The sequence below is a fragment of the Pan troglodytes genome, chromosome 5 (assembly GCF_028858775.2).
Source record: "Pan troglodytes isolate AG18354 chromosome 5, NHGRI_mPanTro3-v2.0_pri, whole genome shotgun sequence".
In the NCBI taxonomy this organism is placed as follows: Eukaryota; Metazoa; Chordata; class Mammalia; order Primates; family Hominidae; genus Pan; species Pan troglodytes.
Genome location: NC_072403.2, coordinates 157,494,307 through 157,514,797, shown reverse-complemented (window position 1 = coordinate 157,514,797; position 20,491 = coordinate 157,494,307). Strand labels below are relative to the sequence as shown.

The 20,491-nt window shown below is 42.1% G+C and overlaps 1 protein-coding gene across 5 annotated transcripts in view; it reads left to right on the top strand.

Annotated features, from left to right (window-relative positions):
* Positions 1 to 20,491, top strand: part of EPM2A (EPM2A glucan phosphatase, laforin) — a 345,250-nt gene that overhangs the window by 95,567 nt on the left and 229,192 nt on the right. For 4 of the 5 annotated variants that reach the window (XM_024357452.3, XM_001161292.7, XM_054686379.2 and 1 more), the window contains one exon: positions 7,158 to 9,545. The exons of the other annotated variant lie outside the window; for it this stretch is intronic. In XM_024357452.3, coding sequence (XP_024213220.1) covers positions 7,158 to 7,356 — 199 coding nt within the window. In that variant the 3' untranslated portion in view covers positions 7,357 to 9,545. Of the gene's footprint in view, positions 1 to 7,157; positions 9,546 to 20,491 lie in introns of those variants that run through there. 5 annotated transcript variants of the gene reach the window in all.

The window sequence follows — 20,491 nt, the reverse complement described above, 5'->3', positions numbered from 1 at the left end:
ATTATGTACAGGTAATCAGGCCAAGAAGTGGGGTCAAAGAGGGTTTTCTTGGAAAGTAGTGTTTGGGCTAAGATCTGAGGGTGGGCTGGAGGAAGAGTGAGTGGAGGGAGTGGCCCAGGCAGAAGCAGCAGCTTAGAAGAATCCTTGTGGCAGGAGAGAGCACAGAGTGTTGCAAAAACTGAAAGACCAATGTGGCTTGGATCAGAGAACGAGGAAAGATGATCCTGCAGGATTTGAGCGACAAAAAGGACTTTAGACGCTATCCTATAGCAGGAAGAAGCAGTTGTACAGTAAGACGAGTTCGACACTAATTACAGCACAGAGGGGAATGGGTAAGAGAGGAGTGAGGACCGTGCTGGAGGAGGGTTATGCATGGGAAGAGCACATTCTGGGGAGCGACAAAGGGAGGCTGCATGAATGCCATGGCACTTGAGGTGGGCATGGCTTTGATAGGTAGATGTGGAGGGAGAAAGGGCATGCTAGGGGGAAGCAGCAGCACAGGCGATGGCACAGAAGCATGGAATTTTAGAGGAATGATAGGAATTTTAGCCTGGTTGTAGAATAGGATACTTGTCGAAGAGGAGTAGAGATAACTACAGTCGGCAGAGGAGAGAACCAAGTTACACCGATAGTATCAAGCAGCTGTCAGCAGGGGGCAGCAGAGAGCTTCGGAAATGGGAGAGGCTAAGGAGTTTGATGACCTCCTCTGCTGGGGAAAGGACAGTGATATCCAGCTCAGAGACGTTTCTATCTTTAGCCCTCTTCCCCCAAATGTATATTATGTACAAAACACTCTCCTAAGCAATTTACAAGAATTAGCTTATTTAATTCTCATAATAAGACTCCAGGCAGATATTGTAGCTGTCTCTATTTTGCAGACGAAGAGGCTGAGGCATGAAAAAGTTATTGCCCATGTCATAGAACTAAAAAGAGGCCCATTCTGAATTTCAAGGCCGGCAGTCGGACCTAGAACATTGCTCCAGACAGCAACTTTACCAGCTATGAAGCTTCTCCCTGCATTCTTACACAGACGCTTCAGGCAGGTTCTTCAGACCCATGCAATTTCAACCCCTTATGTTCATGATCATCTGGAGTTAGGCAGAGCCTACAAATTGCAAGGGAAGTAGCTTGTCTCCCCAAGAGTGAATGGTCTGCAAGATAAAAAACCATGAGGACCACAGGAAATCTACGTTTCTGGACCTTGCCCACCTCAGCCCTTTATGGATCTCAGGTGGTCCTCCTGGCCAGGCTGGGCCCCTTTGTTGATCTGTGTCTGAGCTGAATTGCCATTGGGGATGGGGTATAATGTTTGTTCCTGAAGGTGGAGAGAGCTGCTGACAGTCTGGTTATTCCTCTTGGTAACCTGACCTAAGGAAGCATGATTTAGCTGTAAGAGCTCTGCCCTTCTTCAAGGAAGAAAAAAAGAAAAACTTCATTTGCGAAGATGCACACTGGTTGAATCTAGGTGATATTCACCTTGTCCAGCTGGTTTTCCTGGTTTCAAAACAGAGAAGATAGTTAGGATTTGAAGGACTGTAGCTTCCAGAGAGCATTTTGATGTTAGCATCTCTGAATCTGATTTGACAGCATTGTTATCCTGTTGGAGAATGATGTGAGACGAGGCTGGGAGAAGTTAGGCTGCCAACTGTGCCACGCATCCCCCGCCATCCCATCCCAACCTACACGCTGATTACCTGAAGGCTCTGCTGACAGATAGGTAATTTGCTTGATAGTTTGGGACTCTGCAGAAGCCTGAGGGAAAACTGTATCCCCAAGGACCCATTGTAGTTGTATTCACGAACCTTTTTTGCGGTCAGTGGGTTACCAGGTCACAGTCGTAACTGTTAGTGCAGTAGCATAGCTTCTTTCAGGCTGAGACAGTGCAGCGGCATTTGAGCTGCAAAATGCAAGCTTCCACATGATAAAGGCCCAGCTATAAGACCGACTAATGGATTTCTTTGGCTTGGCCTAACCTGGGGGTGTAATCTAAGGGTTAATAACCACTTCTGAGTGGCAGGGGAACTTTTTACCAATAGACCAATGTCTGTGGCTCACAGTATTAGCCCAATGAACACATAGATTAATCAGCTGAATATTTTTAGAACTCTAGAGAAAAACCCAGTTGGAAGTGTTTTGAGCTGCAGCATAATGCTCTCAGTTGAAGTCTGAGAAAGAAGACAATTTGTTAGGCTTGACTGTCACCGCTAGTTGTCACAGACCTGTTACAATCAATCGTGTGATCGATCCTTACTCTTGCATGCTTTTGTCATATGTGGAATGGTGGTGTAGATTTCTTTTTTTAAAAATCTTTTATAAACATTTTGGTTTGTGTCTTTCACCTAGGGAATGAAAATCTGCCAAATCTAACACTCACCTGAACAAAACAAAATGAAACAAATCTGCTCGTTAAAATTTTCTTTGCATAGAAGGTATTCAGGTTGTGTTTTGACCTCTGTCACTGCAGCACTATTTATAACAAATGTCTACCCTTGCCTCCCAAATGAGTTCACAGGCTTCATGAAGTCCTCAGCTACCCCTCTGTTGTCAAAGTCTGACTTCCTTTCCCTCGCTCAACACACTGAATTCAGCTCTCCCATTGCATGGAAATGCTGACCTTGGAGCCAAAACAACTGGGCGTAAGCCTTGTCACCACTGGGTAGCTGGGAGGATATCGGCAGGCTAGTTCCTGCATTAAGAAAATGAGGATAGTAATTTCCACCTTACAGGACTATAACAGTAGAATAAGATAATTGATATGAAAGGGCTTTGAAAATCACAAAGTTGGAATTGTAGGATTAGTTCCAAGTCTTTAAGTTTCTACCAAAGGATGTTATAGATAATGTAGATCCTATCTATATTACACTTCAAAGATGGAAAAAAATATGCCCCCCAAATAATATATTCATCATATATCTGCTCCTGGAGTAAGAAAGGAAAGTGTGTGTGTGTGTGTGTGTGTGTGTGTGAGAGAGAGAGAGAGAAAGAGAGAAAGAGAAAGGCTGAAAGCTGCAGATTTCTTTCAGGATCAACCTTGGATAAAGCATATCTTTAGGGCCTTTTGACCCCTCTCTTTTATCTCAGGCCCTAATACCTCAGGCTACTTGACTTACCTGCCCAAATGCTCTACCTCTCCCTCTCCTCACAACCTTGGCTGGCTCAATGGTGCTTTCAGGAAGCTTTTGGTTGGTCCAGAGTCAGATTAGCCTGGAGCTGGTGTGAACCACAGGTTAGGCTAGAAGTGCTTAGTAGTGTCTCAGATCAAATAGGCTTTTATTGCTGTTTTTCTAGTCTTGTGTTTATTCATGGACTTAATGAGTGTGTATGGAGCATCTACTGAGAACTAGGGCCTGTATTAAATTACAGAGTCAGAAACTCAGAGGGTAGAATGTCTTGTTTGACCTGCAAAGGATTTACAGTTTTTCAACTTAGTTGTCAACATTTAAAGTTTGGAATACTTTATGTTAAAAGATCTGGATTTCTGTCTTTTCTTGAGGTTTTATTGTTTTTAAGAGTGGAAATGTCTTATCAAATTAAATTCTATGTGGAGCCTATCTATAGCTGCTCTGGTTGACACTGGCTTTGTTGAGCTGGGTACATCAAGATGAACCTTCCTGGGGACCCTCTTTTTATTCCTTAGTGGGTCACATATTAGGTTAGACTTCCTAGAATGGGTTTCAAGCAGAGGGACATGGTCCTCTTGAGAGGGCTCCTCTAGGGTGGGGCAGAGGTGTTAATCCTCAAGGAGGATATTATTCTCACCCAGGGTAAGAGCAGCAGCATGGGCTGGTAAGTGAGTGCAGAGGGACTGACTGAGAATCCAGATTGACAAGATGGGGGCCAACAAATACCATTAACCAGGTGGATTAGGGAAGGACCACAGTACAGTGGTTAAGACCTGTGGCTTCAGAGTCACACTGGCTGAGTTTGAGTGGCCACTTAAGGAATAACCTTGGGCAAATGTCTGTGCTCAATTTGTTCATATATAAATTGAAGATCACAACAGTGCTGACCTCATAGTTGTTAAGAGGTGGTTGTAAATGAGCTAGTGCGTGTAAAATGCTTACGGGAGTGCTGGGAAGGTAGAAAGGGCTCAATAAATGTTATCTACCATCAACCAAAGAGGGTGATTTGTAGTCACAGGAGATCAAAATAAACCAGGCCTCCAGCTGTGGCCAGGCTGAGATGAGTGGGCACCCTGGACCAGCTACTTCTCTGGTACCCTTCTTTTTTACATGGAGTCTTGCTCTCTCCCAGAGGCTGGTGTGCAGTGGCACAATCTCGGCTCACTGCAACCTCCACCTCCCTGGTTCAAGCAATTCCCTTGCCTCAGCCTCCTGAGTAGCTGGGATTACAGGCGTATACCACCATGCCTGGCCTTTTTTTTTTTTTTAATTTTAGTAGAAATGAGGTTTTACCATGTTGGCCAGACTGGTCTCAAACTCCTGACCTCAGGCAATCCACCCGCCTCGGCCTCCCAAAGTGCTGGGATTACAGGCATGAGCCACCGCGCTTGGCCTCTGATACCCTTCTTAAGTATTTATTCTTTATGTTGATTAAACATTTGCTCATTCTTCAGTGAAATGGTTGAGTCATTCCGGGAGAAGATCACTGATGGCTGTGCCCAATGCTGAAATCTGTGTGAGGCTGGGATCCTTGGGAGCTTCTGCATGTTAGCTGACATGTACCTTTCAGGAGTGTGTGCCTGAGATCACAGAACCTCAAACTAACACATGCCCCTTTTTAACTTCTAAACTGTGTACATACCTCTTGAAGAATATTTTACACATAAAATGAAAAGGGGAATGTATTGCATCATTTGTGCTATTTGGTGCAGACCCATCCTAGGGGAACCTCTGGCTAGAGAACAGGTCTGGGGAAGGGATCTTGACTGGGACCAGGGAAGATCTTGTTTGCAGGCTGGTTACACTGATGTTGTATGTGCCGAGTGCCAGGGGCTGGGATTCTGAGTCCAGCAGCTCCTACTGCAAATGACCACTGTGGGCTATTCACATACTGGGCATCTGAGGCAAGCCTGAACCTACGTTAAATGATTCTTTTTTGTTTCCTGCCAAGGCACATAGTATCTGGAGAGACAGGCACAGCAGGGAGCTTGCCATGTGATGCTAGCTGTGGCAGGAGCAGGAAGAACCTACGCTTCCAGCTCGAGCAGCAGAGTTCTCCTCCCACCCAGCTTTCCCTGGAGTGAACCCCTCATACCCTCAGCAGAACAGAAGCCCCACAGTGGAGCAGGCCTCTCCATTCTCAGCAGGGCTGATCCATCATACATTGGAGGTTTTGGTCCTCTGATCCCCCAGCGCAAATAGTGGATCTGCCATGCAGTGCTCTCCCTGAGACATGCTGAGACATCTTGCTGTCACACATGATGCTCTCACCATCCTGTTGCATCTCCAGTGATATTTTAGTGTCTCTAGGAGGGCACCATGAGTAACTGAGTGGCAGGCCCACCTCGCTGTAATCTCACGGTGCCGTGGAATCAGGTGTGGTGGTTTAGATGGGTTAAAGTTCATGGTTCAGTTTGGACTATGAGGAATCAGATATACATAGAAGCTGGTAACTCTAATACAAATGCCCATGGGGACCAGGCAGGGAACAACAGTGTATGGCAACAGGCCAGAGAGGGATGGAGCTCAAGGAACTGAAACCGTGTCCTCCCTGCCTGAAGGCATTCCAGGTACAAACGTTCTAAACTGTTGTGTGGAGCATGCAGTCTTAGATCTCTTCACTAGGGGGTTAACAGAGCTCCAGCAACAAGATTAGAATATTATCCTGGCTTCCATGTGGACTCTGCTCCTTCTCAGAGCTTGATGAGCCTGAAGCTGAGGATGATGCCTGGCTGGGTGGAATGGCCAGTGAGAGGCCTTTCAAGCCACACTGTGGTCCTTGGTAAACTCTGTCCTTCTCAGGTGCTGATGCCTCATCTCAGTGTGTTGTGTTGGCTCCTTCAGGGGCACTTGTATTTCACCAAAGGACATCTAAAGAGGGAAGTCTAAACATGGGAGTGGCTGTCATGGGAGAATTCTGGGCCTCACGGCAGATCCCCAGGTGAAATCTTTCGAGGGAGGGGTGTTCCCATCTCTTTGGTCATCCAATAAGGATGGCAACGTGAAAGCCACACAGGACTCTTGTGTGTGACCGTTGGAGGATCCTTTCGGGCCACTGTGTTCCTGTAGCTAGAGAATGCCAAGTCATGAGCCCTCAAAAGAGGGCTTTCTCATTTCCCTCTTCCTTTCCCTTTGAAATAATTTACATTGATCACCCGCTGAAAACAAACAAAAAACCCAACTTACAAAATATCTCTGTACTGAGAACCTGTGAGCAGGAGAAACTTCAGGCATCCAGGAGCTCAAGGAAGTGACTGTGGGGCGCTTCTCTGTCCCACGGGATGAGAGAGCGGAGCAGAGTCTACCAGGCCTCAGCAGGGCATAGCATGTCCTCTCCTGGCGTGATGAGAAGATATTTGAATAATCTAATAATCAAAATGGTAAACTTGAAGTAAACCCCAAATTATATAATTTCCTGAAAACATAGAAATTAAATCAGTTTTAGTATTCATTGTATCTTGAGGGAATAAATGAACAATTGGTTATCCATCTGTATCGAATGATGTTAGCCATTCCATTGAACAAATGAAAATGAGTGTATGTTGAATGAACAGATTGATTCCTTTAACTATTATGGGCCGCTTCTGTGTTTTACATTTAGCTGGAAGATACTTTTGGATTTACTGAAATTCAGGTGGCCAGACCTGACAACTATTCTTTTTTTTTTTTGAATCCTCTAAATTTCTGACCAATCTCTGCAAAAACTTCATGTGAAAGTGCATTCTGATGACAGGCGATAGGTCACTTTTCTTTGGAGGGATATTTGCATGGATGGCGAAGTCACCCAAAGGAACAGCAATACCCAGGGAAGGATTAGAGAGAGCCTCTGGCCTCTGGAATGCTCTTTCCACTTTGCTATTAGCAGATTGTAAAATGGTCTCACTTTTTCCTTCACAATGCAGAAAGAAAGCAAACTCTCGTATCCCTGCCTGGCCGTGTGCAGCCCTGTGATTTCAGGCTGTGCTGGAGGAGACCTCAGCGGTGGTATCTGGTGGTTTAGTTATTCACATGTGTGCTGTGCTTTCCCCACCGCAGGCCGAGTACAGATGCTGCCCCAGGCGGTGTGCCTGCTGCATGCGCTGCTGGAGAAGGGACACATCGTGTATGTGCACTGCAACGCTGGGGTGGGCCGCTCCACCGCGGCTGTCTGCGGCTGGCTCCAGTATGTGATGGGCTGGAATCTGAGGAAGGTGCAGTATTTCCTCATGGCCAAGAGGCCGGCTGTCTACATTGACGAAGAGGCCTTGGCCCGGGCACAAGAAGATTTCTTCCAGAAATTTGGGAAGGTTCGTTCTTCTGTGTGTAGCCTGTAGCTGGTCAGCCTGCTTCTGCCCCCTCCTGATTTCCCTAAGGAGCCTGGGATGATGTTGGTCAAATGACCTAGAAACAAGGATTCTACCTGAACTGAAAGGACTGTGTGACCTCCCCCAAGCCAACCACTTTCACCTGGGATGACTTTCGATTATGCTTTGTTTTGGGGCTGTATTTTTGAAATACTCTACAAGAAAGCTGTGACTCAACACATGAGAAGAAGCATGAAGCAGTTAGGCTGTACATCAGACAGAAGGGTAATGCGTGCAGTTCCTGCTGCCTGCAGGCGGACGAGGCCTTTGCTTTACAGCACTGTGTGTGTTGCACGATGGATCTGTGACAGCACTTTCCTGTTGCACTGAAACTCTTGGCCATGCAGAGGAAAAGATATGGAGTTATGTGGATTTCATCACTAGTATGTGTGCGTGAGCTGGTCAGTTGCCAAAGGAGGAAATAAGGTTAGAAGCCTGAACCGTTACAAAAGAAGAGCTCACTGTGGTCAAAAAGTGATGGCTTTCCGGACTTGTTTTTTATCCTGCCTCACAGTTGTTAAAGTCTGTTCCAAGGCATCACCTTCCTTCTCTACCCAACAACCCTGTGTAACAACTAAAGTAGAATTATCTCTCATTTGTTGTTGTTTTTCCTCAAAATTGCCAAACAAAGCAAAAAATACCCTTGTTTTTTATAGTTGAGATGTCAAGAAGTTAAATTGAGGCTTAATGAGCATAGGTAGCTTGTCCAAGGTCTCATGACCAATCAAGGGCAAGCTGGAGTTAATAATCTATATTTATTTGACTCAGCGCTGTTTTCATCACAACTTGTTTTCCCAGCATCATGTAGTGCATTCAGTTTTGTCTTTCTCAGGGTATGGTCAATATGCCTGCAGGAGTTTCTATAGCGAGACATAGAATAGTATTCTGATCAGTTGCCAAAGAATCTAGGAAATTAGTTGTATTTTGTGCAAGCTAATTTAAAAACATGATGGACTGTTTTAAGACCAGAGTGGAAATTCATGAGAGGAACTATACTACCAAAAGAGCCCAAATGACCAAATCCATGGATAATTGCTTCACAGCCTTGGCCATCCTGGCTCAGCCCTCAATTTAGTATAATATGCAGTTCCTGTGCCTCCAGACTATGCAGCTCATCACCCTAGGTTCTGCAGGAAATACAGAGATGAACAACTTTGCCTTCAAAAATGTGCTGCCTAGAAACAGACCTGCATTCAACCAACTGTGATGCAGGATTGGACTATGAATGATATGCTAGAATAGAAGAAAGAGAAGTGTGTTTTTAATTGAGAGCCTCTATGTGCAAGGTGATATATAATCATATCCAGTTTAATCTTCACAATATCCAATGAAGAAGGTCTCATTATCTCCATGATAAAGATGGGGAAACTAGGGTCAGAAGGGTTAACTCAACTGTCTATTGTCACATGATGAATAAATAGATGAAGTGAGATACAAAGCTAGGTTTGATTCAAAGCCCTTACTTTCCTAATTAAACTATGATGCGTATTTATTTTTCTGCACCTTCCTTTCTTCCACAACCCATATTGATAGATGCAAGAGACTCTTATTTAGAAGGCGTGGGGGACAAGAAGGATACAAGGTAAGTTTCAGTGGAGCTCAGAGGACGGGGAGATATAACTGTGGCACTTAGGGGAGATGACATTTGCTTTGGGCAGAGGCAGCTAGCCAGGACACATTTCCACTATAATTTTACAAAGTTAAATTTATAAGCTAGCATTAAGTAAAGTGAAGTCCAGCTCCCTTGCTAAAAATAACTAGAGGTAATAATTGGTATTCAGGTAACTCATTTACAGTCATAATGTGTTGTGAAAATTTAATCTTAAAAATTAAATTTTTAAACTATGTGGGTCTGTGAATTTCTTTAATGTCTAAGAAATCCAGCTTCATAATTTCCATGATACAAAGATCTTTTTTCAGGTGGATTTTTACCTTTGTTCCTTTTGCTCTGATAGACAAAATCAGTTTAGGACTATGAAAGAATGTTTTGGAATAAACTGTCTTTTTCCTCAATGAATGGGATATCTAATGTATTTCAAAATCACCCAAAACTTTTGGCAAATAAAAGCATTTAAAAAGACCTTTCTGTACAGGATTTTTAAAATGTTATCAGCTTAGTCTGAAATCTAGAAGGACAAATTGTGTTTCCTTATTTGTAAAGGGGGCAATCCACTGAGCTAAATTGTTTATTTTTCTTGTCACTCTTCCTCTTTCAATTAACCGATCAAAATTGGCAGTTACATGATAAAGGAAGTCAAAGGTGAAGGACCACAGAGAAGTGAGGATGAAAACTTAGAGTGTGTCTGAGAAAATCAAAGCAGATATTATGCTATTAGCTGCTTGTCACTGGTGTTTAACAAAACTTTTCAATCACGGATTTCTCAAAGGCAATCATAAGAAGATCTCATTCATGGTGAAGGAAAGTCTGAATGAGGTTGTTTTCTTTCAGACTTGAAACATTATCCTTCTATCATTCTGCTTGCCAGCATTAGGAAAAATGTAAAACACAACACAAAACACTCTCTTTTGACCATCATTAAGGTGTGGTAAAAATCACTTGGCTTGGTGTAAGAAATAATGATGAAAAATGTGGTCAAGACTTTGGAAATGATAAGAAAGTAATGAAAGGAGAGATTTGAAAGTGAGTTAGGAAATAGGAAATGAAATGGAACTTGCCACACATGAAAAATCACTGAAGAGCTAAACGCAGAATCAGTTGGATCAGAAGTTAAAGCTGAAAGTATCTTTAGAAATAATCTCATTTAATGCCTTTATTTTACAGAGGAGCAAACAGACCCACAGACATCAAATGACTTTTTCCTATTGCAAAGAGTTGTAACTGGGACCGAAGGTAAAGGATAAGTCAGAAAGAAAGGTTCGGAGATTTATTGTGATATTGAGATGTCATAGGAGAATTAATGGGAATGAGAGCAGACAGTATTGTTAGTGGGTAAGAAGTGGTGCAAGGATTAATAAAAATTGTAGTAAGAGGAAGAAAAATGGCTAAAATGAGAAAAAGCAAAGACCAGTGTCTTTTCCAAAAGAAGAAAAGGCAGGTGTTTTCTGTGGTGGTGAGAGCGAGAAGGTGTGACTATAGAAGCAGAGGGGGAGATTCAAGGTTATGTGCCTGGGAAAGAGATGTGCTGTGTCCACTTATTTGTCTGTGGGACTAGATCGCAGTAGGAAAAGGGAGCAGCTAGATGTAACGTGCTGAGCAAATCATGGCATAGGTGTGCCGTCACTGAGTACCTGCTAGAAAAAGAAGAAAACTGATAGAAGATGAGACTGAGAATAAAGGGGAAAGGATTGATGACACTACCCTCATTATAGCAATAATGACAATAATAAGAAAGAGGAAGAACAACCATAACAACAACTCTGTTCTTTGCTTCTCTAAGTCGTTGTTCTGAAAGTCTTCCCTGATTCCATTAATGGAAATACACTTGCAGCTGCTCAGGCCCAAACCTCAGTGTCATCCTTGACTCCTCTCTTTATTTCAAATGTCACATTCAAATCATCCAGAAATTCTGTTAAAGCATCTATAGCATCTGTGTTTTTCCTCCTTTACTGAACAACCCTGGTCAGAGCCGATGTGATCCCAAGACTACATTTCAGAAATGGTCTTCTACTTGGTCTCCCTGTTTCTGGCCTTCCCTCCCAGCCCCTTCCTCTATCAAACCTACTCTCACATAGTGGTCAGGATGCTTTGATAAAAATGTAACTCAGGTCTTGTCACTCCTGTGTTTAAAAGCTCCAATGACTCTCACATCACTCAAGGTAAAAGTCAAAGCCCTTTGAGGTCCTGTACAATCTGGTCACCTGTTACCTCCTGACCACATCTCCTACTTACTGCCTTCCACCTCTCTCACTCTGCTCTAGCCATACTGGCCCTCTTGCTGTTCTTTGACTATTCCAGGCAGGCTCTGGCCTCAGGGCACTTGCTCCTGCTGTTCTCTTTACCTGGAATGCTGCTACTCCAGGTATGCACATGGCTCACTCTTCTCCCTCCTTCAGTGATGCCTCCCTGGACTACCCTATAAAAGATGGCCTGATCCAATCTCAGCCTTCCCAATCCACAGTCTCTGCTTTATTTTTCTTCATAGAACTTATTAATGGCCTACATATTACATAAGTTACTTATTTTATTTTCTATATGCTGTCACTGCAATGTAAGCTTCACTGCATTATAAAGGCAGAAATTTATATCTGTTTTGTTCGGCGATGTACCTGGAGTGCCTATAACAGAGCCTGACATAGTTAAATGAGTGAAGGACAAGAGTAGCTAATAACCATTGAGAGCATACAATGTTATAGGTATTGTCTAAGTGCTTCACATGTATCAGTCTACCTTATCATTCCAAAATTGCTAGGGGATATTATCCCTGTTTTACAAATAAAGAAACTAAAGGACAGAGAGAAGGTGAACTTATTCTGAGGCAAGTAAAGATAGTTTTACTTCTGATTTGGTGGAATAAGCTCTTAATGAACCACACATTATAATCTCTGTTCACAGTACATCTGTTTGCTAGGGCAGCCGTAATAATGTACCACAGACTAGGAGGCTTAAGCAACAGAAATTTTTTCCTGGCATGGATCTGGAGTGTGGAAGTTGGAGATGAAAGGGTGAGCAGTGCCGGTTCCTCCTGAGGGCTGCGAGGGAGAATGTGTTCCATGCCGCTATTCTAGCTTCTGGTGGTTTGCCAGCAACCTTTGACGTTTCTTGGTTTGTAGAAGCATCACCTTGTTCTCTGCCTTCATCTTCACATGGTGTTCTCCCTGTATGGGAGTCTGTGTCTAAATTTCCCATTTCTACAAGGATGGCAGCCACATTGAATTGGGCCCACTCGACTCTAATATGGCCTCTTCTTAACTAATTATATCTGTGATCACCTGATTTCTGAATAAGGTCACATTCTGAAGTAATGGAGGTTATGACTTCAACATTTGAATTTGAGGGAAGCACAAATCAATGGACAACACTACAGAAAACAACTACCTGAAGACTAGAGAGAGTGAAAGAAACCAGGCAGATTGGAGGGGAGTGGAAATGTGAAAAAAGGGACCAGATTGGGTTGAGTTTCCCATTTACAGGTTTAGCTTGTAAAAGAGAACTATTGAAAGAGTAGTCAGAGACAGACAGAAAACTGGGGCCATTCAAATAAAAGACAGGATGAATTCCTGTACTGTTATTATATCAGGCATTATACCAACATTACTAAAGGACATATTTTAATAATATAAAAATGAAAATGATTGCTGTCCTCAAAAATCACTCCAAAATAGGTTAAGACTTAAGCATGAGACCTGAAACAGTAGAACTCCTAGAAGAAAATATAGTGGAAGAACTTCTTGACATTGGTCTCAGCTATGATTTTTTTAGATGTGACACTGAAAGCACAGGCAACAAAAGCAAAAATAAGCAAGTGGAAGTGCATCAAACTAAAAGGTTTCTGCACAGTAACAGAAACAAGAAAACAAATGAAAAGGCAACCTACACAATGGAATATTTGCAAACCATAGTATGTCTGATAAGAAGTTAATATCCAAATGCATAAGGAACCCAAACACGTCACAAGCAAAAGAACAAATAACTCAATCTAAAAATGGGCACAGGACCTGAAAAGACATTTCTCCAAAGAAGACATACAAATGGCTAAGAGGTATATGAAAAGGTGCTCAGCATCATTAATCATTAGGGAAATACTGTTTAAAACCACAATGAGATATCAACCTCACACCTGTTAGGATGTAAAAAAAAAAAAAAAAAGCAAGAGATAGTAAATGTTGGCAAGGGTTTGTGGAGAAAAAGGAATCCTTGCACAGTCTTGGTGAGAATGTAAATCAGTACAGCCGTTATGGAAAACAATATGGAGTTTTCTAAAAAAATTAAACCTATAACTTCCATTTAATTCAGCAGTCTCACTTCTGGGTATATATCCAAAGTAAATAAAATCAGTATCTTGAAGAAATTTCTGCACTTCCATGTTCATTGCAGCATTATTTGTGATAGTCAAGTATGGTAACTAAGTGTCCAATGACAGACGAATGAATAAAGACAATGTGGTGGATATATAAACAGTGGAATATTATTCAGCCTTAAACAGAAGGAAATCTCATCATTTGCAACAACAGAGTTAAAACTTGAGGACCTTATGCTAAGTAAAATAAGCCAGGCACAGAAAGACAAATACTTCATAATCTCATTTATATGTGGAATCTTTAAAAAGCCAAATTCATGTAACAGTGAATAAAATGGTAGTTACCAGGGGCTGAGAAGTTGGAGGAAAGAGGAGATGTTGGTCAAATGGTACAAACCTTTAGTTTTAAGATGAATAAGTCCTGGAGACCTAATTAATTACAACATGATGATGACAATTAATAATAATGTATTGTATACTTGAAATTTGCTAAGAACACAGTAGATCACAAGTGTCCTCACCATAAAAAAGGGAGGTATATGAGATAATGGATATGTTAATTAGCTTGATTGTGGTAATCATTTCCCAATGTATGTATAATTGTAAACCCTAAATAATACAATCTTTGTTTGACAGTTATACCTCAATAAGGCTGAAAAAATTGCTGTTATTTAAAAACTGAACAATATGCAATTACTATTAAATGAACTAGTATGGCACCAGAATGGTGTGGATTATAAAGGAGAAAATTAGCAGAAACTAGACAGTGAAAGAATGGAGAGCTGGACCTTGAACAGAACAGGTCATTGTCATTACCATACTTATCAAGACTTTATCAATTTCTAGTGAGAGAAAACTCAGAATTCACTGAATAGAATTTACTGTTCGCTGTATATAAAATGGTTAAAAGTGGAATTATATATTTTTATTTGATAGAAATCCTTATTGCTGCCTTCTTAATATTAAATGACTAATCTAAAGATGGAAATAAGGCCTAAACCAGTGGTCTCCAACCCCTGTGGCTCAGTTCCTAACAGGCCACAGTAATGGTCCATGGCCTGTTAGGAACCGGGCCACACAGCAGGAAGTGAGTGGCAGGTCAGTGAGCTTTACTGCCTGAGCTCTGCCTCCTGTCAGATCAGCAGCGGCATCAGATTGTCAGCGGATTGTGAACTGTATTGTGAACTGCACATGCGAGGGATCTAGGTTGCACGCTCCTTATGAGAATCTATCTAATGCACGATGATCTGAGGTGGAACAGTGTCATCCCAAAACCATACTCCCCTTGCCTCCCTGTCCATGGAAAAAATGTCTTTCACAAAACTGGTCCCTGGTTCCAAAAAGGTTGGGGACCACTGGTCTAAACAATTTCAGAGATTTTACACCCATAGTGGATAAACAAAGTGAGTATCCCTCATTCTTTATAGACTGGTGTTTAAATGATGCTAATTACTGCTCAGCACCTCAAATGTTTCAGGGGCTTAAGCCATGTTTATATGTTAGGATTTCTGATAATATTTAGACCTGTTTGCATTTGTTCATTTTTTTATTTCAAAAATGTTTTGACCTTTTCTATGTGTCTCTTCTTGCTTTTTATTTTTTATAATTATGTCTTCCTCCTTACAACGGAGATCTTTAACACTGACTTATGCTCACTGGTATTTATACTTCCTTCATGTTGACATGATTACAACTATAATTATGAGTTGTTTTAGATATACTTCCTCTTTTTCTTTTTGTGTTCTTAATTTTTTTTTTAAATTGTGAGGAAGGCAAAAAAGAAATGTTGGTGGGGACATAATCTTCATTGCCAGACAGACCTATGATTACCACTCCACCCCATTTCTAGCTTTCTTAACTATCCTAGATTCCATTACTACTGAGAATTTAAGCCCAGTTACTCTCAAGGTTCCAGTGAGCTTATGAGTGCCCAGCTCTCCTGCAGTACTGCATCCCCTCATAAGGTATTCTGAGTCACATCTTCCTTTGCTTTCCATCAGCTCACTTCCAAAATCATTCTATCGTCCTGAGCTATCTTATCTGCTAGTAATCCTTCTTAACTGCCTCTTCATTGTTGCAGGTGAATTTCTGTCTTCAGATTTTATATTGTAATTTCCATTCAGATGTCAGGAGGAGTAGTGTGTTTGCCAGTTTAAACCAGAATTTTCTCAATCATCGTCTATAGTAATGATATCCAAATCTCAATCCCCATTCCACTGCTTTCTTCTGAGTACAAGGCTTATATATCAATTTGTTTCAAAACATCTTTCAGAATATCTCCCAAACTCAATATTCCCCAATTTTTTTTTTTTTTGCCAGACCTCCCATACTTTCTCTGTTGAGCAGACACTGGCAACATCTTCCCCTAATTTCCCAAGTTAGAAACTTGAATGCCATCTTTGCCATCTCTCCTCCATTTACCACCCTCCTAACCATTTGACAAATTACTTTCATTATGCTTCCTAAATATCTCTTAAATATAACTACTCCCCTCTGTCCACGCTGACCTGGATTGTTAAAGCTTCCTGGCTTATCTTCCTCTTGTAATCCTTACCCCTTTCAAGATCATTCTTGACACTGCTGCCTGAGAGACCTTTCTACTTCAAATATACTACTGTCTCTTTCTTGCTCAATATTCCTCAATGGCTCCTCGTTGTTCTCAGAAAAAAGTAAAAAATCCTTAATGTGACATTGTATTAGTCTGTTCTCATGCTGCTAATAAAGACATACCTGAGACTGGGTAATTTATAAAGGAAAGAGGTTTAATTGACTCACAGTTTAGCATGGCCTGGGAGGCCTAAGGAAACTTATGATCATCGCAGAAGGAGAAGCAAACACCACCTTCTTCACATAGCAGCAGGAAGGAGAAGTGCTGAGCAAAAGGGGGAAAAGCCTTGTATCAAACCATCAGATCTCATGAGAACTCACTATCATGAGAACAACATGAGGATGACCACTGCCTTGATTAAATTACCTCCCACTGGGTTTCTCCCATGACACATGGGGATTATGGGAACTACAATTCAAGATGAGATTTGGGTGGGGACACAACCAAACCATATCAGACATATGAGGGTCTTTACGATTTGTACTGTGTCCTTCTCTCCAATCTCTGTTGTCATTCTTATAACCATCTCCCAAAAGTGCTTGTTAGCCACAGTGAATTGCTTAAAGGTTCAACAATCTTTTGTATCCTTGGGGTTTTGCACATATTTTTTCCTCTGCCTGGAATCCTCTTCCCTCCTATCTATATCTGGTGAGCATCAACTCATCCTTTGGGTCTTTGAAGACACCCTCTCTGAGGCATCTTCATGAGTCCTCAAGGGTGCTTCTTCCAGGCATTTTCATAGAACCTCTCTTAATGTGCTGTACTATAACATGAGCTATAACATCATTAGGTAGAAACTGTAAACAGTGCTTGGCAAACAGGCTTTGGCCCATTCTATGACAGTTAAGCCAGGTACTCTTTGGATTCTGTGTTCAGATCTAATGTGTATTTTATTATGTTTTTTAATTAAAAAAATTTTTTTTGAGACAGGATCTTGCTTTGTCATCCAGGTTGGAGTACAGTGGTGCGATAACAGCTCATTGCAGCCTCTACCTTCCTGGGCTCAAGTGAGCCTCCCACCTCAGCTTCTTGAGTATCTGGGACTACTGGTGTTTGCCATCATACTAGGCTAATTTTTAAAAGTTTGTTCTAAAGATGGGGGTCTCACTATGTCACCCAGGCTGGTCTCAAACTCCTGGGATTAAGTGACACTTCTGCCTTGGTCTCCCAAAGTGTTGGCATTACAGGCATGAGCCACAGCACCAGGCCAGATCTAATGTATATTTCAATCTAAGAGAAATGTGAAGAAAATATTACATGAGAACTTTATTGTTTCCTGTAAGTCAATGAATGGGGTAATTTATTCAATGAAAGTACTATCAGTATCTTCATTTTGTGCCTTATTTTGTTTTAAGCATTTTAATAACGATTTCTCTTTCTATATAATACTAGTATTTAGTTATATTAAAGCAGAGTAACATCCTATAAAATGTTGTGTTTTTAGCCTGTCCTCTTTGTATTAGTCTGTTTTCATGCTGCTGATAAAGACATAATCGAGACTCGGTTATTTACACAGGAGGAAGGGATTTAATGGACTTACAGTTCCATGTGGCTGGGAAGGCCTCATAATCATGCTGGAAGGTGAACGGCACATCTCATATGGTAGCAGACAAGAGAAGAAGAAAACTTGTGCAGGGAAACTCCCCTTTTTAAAACCATCAGATCTTGTGAGACTTATTCACTATCATGAAGACAGCACAGAAAAGACCTGCCCCCATGATTCAGTTACCTCCTATTGGGTTCCTTCCACAACATGTGGCAATTCAAGATGAAATTTGGGTAGGGACAAAGCCAAACCATATCATTCCACACCTGACCCCTCCCAAATCTCACATTCTTATATTTCAAAACCAATGATGCCCTCCCAGCAGTCCCCCAAAGTCTCAACTCATTTCAGCATTAACTCAAAAGTCCACAGTCCAAAGTCTCATCTGACACCAGGCAAGTTCCTTCCACCTATGAGCCTGTAAAATCAAAAGCAAGTTACTTCCTAGATACAATGGGGGTGCAGGCGTTGGGTAAATACAATCATTCCAAATAGGAGACATTGGCCAAATCAAAGGGGCAACAGGCCCCATGCAAGTTCGATACCCAGTGGGACAGTCAAATCTTAAAATTCCAAAATGATCTCCTTTGACTCCATGTCTCATGTCCAGGTCACGCTGATGCAAGAGGTGGGTTCCCATGGCCTTGGGCAGCTCCACCCCTGTGGCTTTGCAGGATATAGCCCCCCTGCTGGCTGCTTTCATGGGCTGGCATTGAGTGTCTGTAGCTTTTCCAGGCACACAGTGCAAGCTGTCAGTGGATCTACCATTCTGGGGTCTGGAGGATTGTGGCCCTCTTCTCACAGCTCCACTAGGTGGTGCCCCAGTAGGGACTCTGAGTAGGTGCTCTGACCCCACATTTCCCTTCCTCGCTGCCCTAGCAGAGGTTCTCCATGAGAGCCCTGCCCCTGCAGCACACCTCTACCTGGGCATCCAGGCATTTCCATGCATCTTCTTAAATCTAGGCAGAGGTTCCCAAACCCCTATTCTTGACTTCTGTGCACTGGCAGGCTCAACACCACGTGGAAGCTGCCAAGGCTTGAGGCTTGCTCCCTCTGAAGCCATGGCCTGAGCTCTATGTTGGCCCCTTTCAGCCATGGCTGGAACAGCTGGGATGCAGGGCATCACATTTCTAGGCTGCACATAGCATGGGGATCCTGGGCCTGGCCCATGAAACCACTTTTTCATCCTAGGCCTCTGGGCCTGTGATGGGAGGGGCTGCAGTGAAGACCTGACATGCCCTGAAGACATTTTCCCCATTGTCTTGGGTATTCACATTTGGTTCCTCATTACTTATGCGAATTTCTGCAGCTTGCCTAAATTTCTCCTTAGAAAATGGGATTTTCTTTTCTATTGCTTTGTCAGGCTGCAAATTTTCCAAACTTTTATGCTTTGTTTCCCTTTTAAAACTGAATGCCTTTAACAGCACCCGAGTCACATCTTGAATGCTTTGCTTCTTAGAAATTTCTTCTGCCTAAATCATCTCCGTCAAGTTCAAAGTTCCATAAATCTCTCGGGGAGGGGCAAAATGCCACCGATCTCTTTGCTAAAACATAGCAAGAGTCACCTTTACTCCAGATCCCAACAAGTTCCTCATCTCCATGTGAGACCACCTCAGCTTGGATTTCATTGTCCATATCACTATCAGCATTTTGGTCAAAGCCATTCAACAAGTCTCTAGGAAGTTCCAAACTTCCCACATTTTCCTGTTCTTCTGAGCCCTCCAAACTGTTCCAACCCCTGCCTGTTACCCAGATCCAAAGTTGCTTCCTCATTTTCAGGTATTTACAGCAGCACCCCGCTCTACCGTACTAATACTGTAAATTGGTACCCCAATTTACTGTATTAGTCTGTTTTCGTGCTGTTAATAAAGACATACCCGAGACTGAGTAATTTATACAGGAAAAAGGGTTTTAATGGACTTACAGTTCTATGTGGCTGGGAAGGCCTCACAATCATGGCGGAAGGTGAAGGGCATGTCTCACATGACAGCAGACAAGAGAAGAGGGTTTATGGAGAGAAAATCCCCTTTTGTAAAACCATCAGATCTTGTGAGACTTATTCACTATCATGAGAACAGCACAGGAAAGATCTGCCCCCATGATTCAGTTACCTCCCACTGGGTTCCTCCCACAACATGTGGGAATTCAAGATGAGATTTGGGTGGGGACACAGCTAAACCATATCATGCTTGCTGAAAATTGCATGTATTCAACCCTGTTTTGGCTTGCCATCATGGGCTAATACTGATGGCCATAAAAAATAATAACCCTATGAAAGACATTGCTTGCTGTGTGTACTAAGTACACAGGGATGCCTTGTTTGACTGTGCTTCCCTTTATTGTGCTTCACAGATACTGTGTTTTCTATAAATTAAAGGTTTGTGGCAACCATGCATCAATAAAATCCACTGGAGACATTTTTCTAACAGCATGTACTCACTTTGTGTCTACACTTTTGCAATTCTCACAATATTTCAAATTTCATTATTATTCTATCTACTATGGTGATTTGTGATCTGTGATGTTTGATGTTGGTATTGTAATTGCTTTGGGGTGCCATGAACTGTGCCTGTATAAGACAGCAAACTTAATTGATAGATGTTGTGCAGTTGTGACTGCCCCACTGACTTGCCATTTCCTCATCTCCCTCTCCTTAGGCCTCCCTATTCCTTAAGACACAACAATCCTGAAATTAAGCCAGTTAATAACTCTGCAATACCCTCTAAGTGCTCAAGTGAGATGAAGAGTTGCATGTCTCTTACTTTAAATTAAAAACTAGAAATGATTGAGCTTAGTGAGGAAGACATTTTGAAAGCCGAGGTCAGCTGAAAACTAGGCGTTTTGTGCCAAACAGCCAAGTTGTTAAGTGCAAATAAAAGGTTCTTGAAGGAAATTAGAAGTGTTACTCCAGCAAATACACAGATATAGTAAGAAAGCAAAACAGTCTTATTACT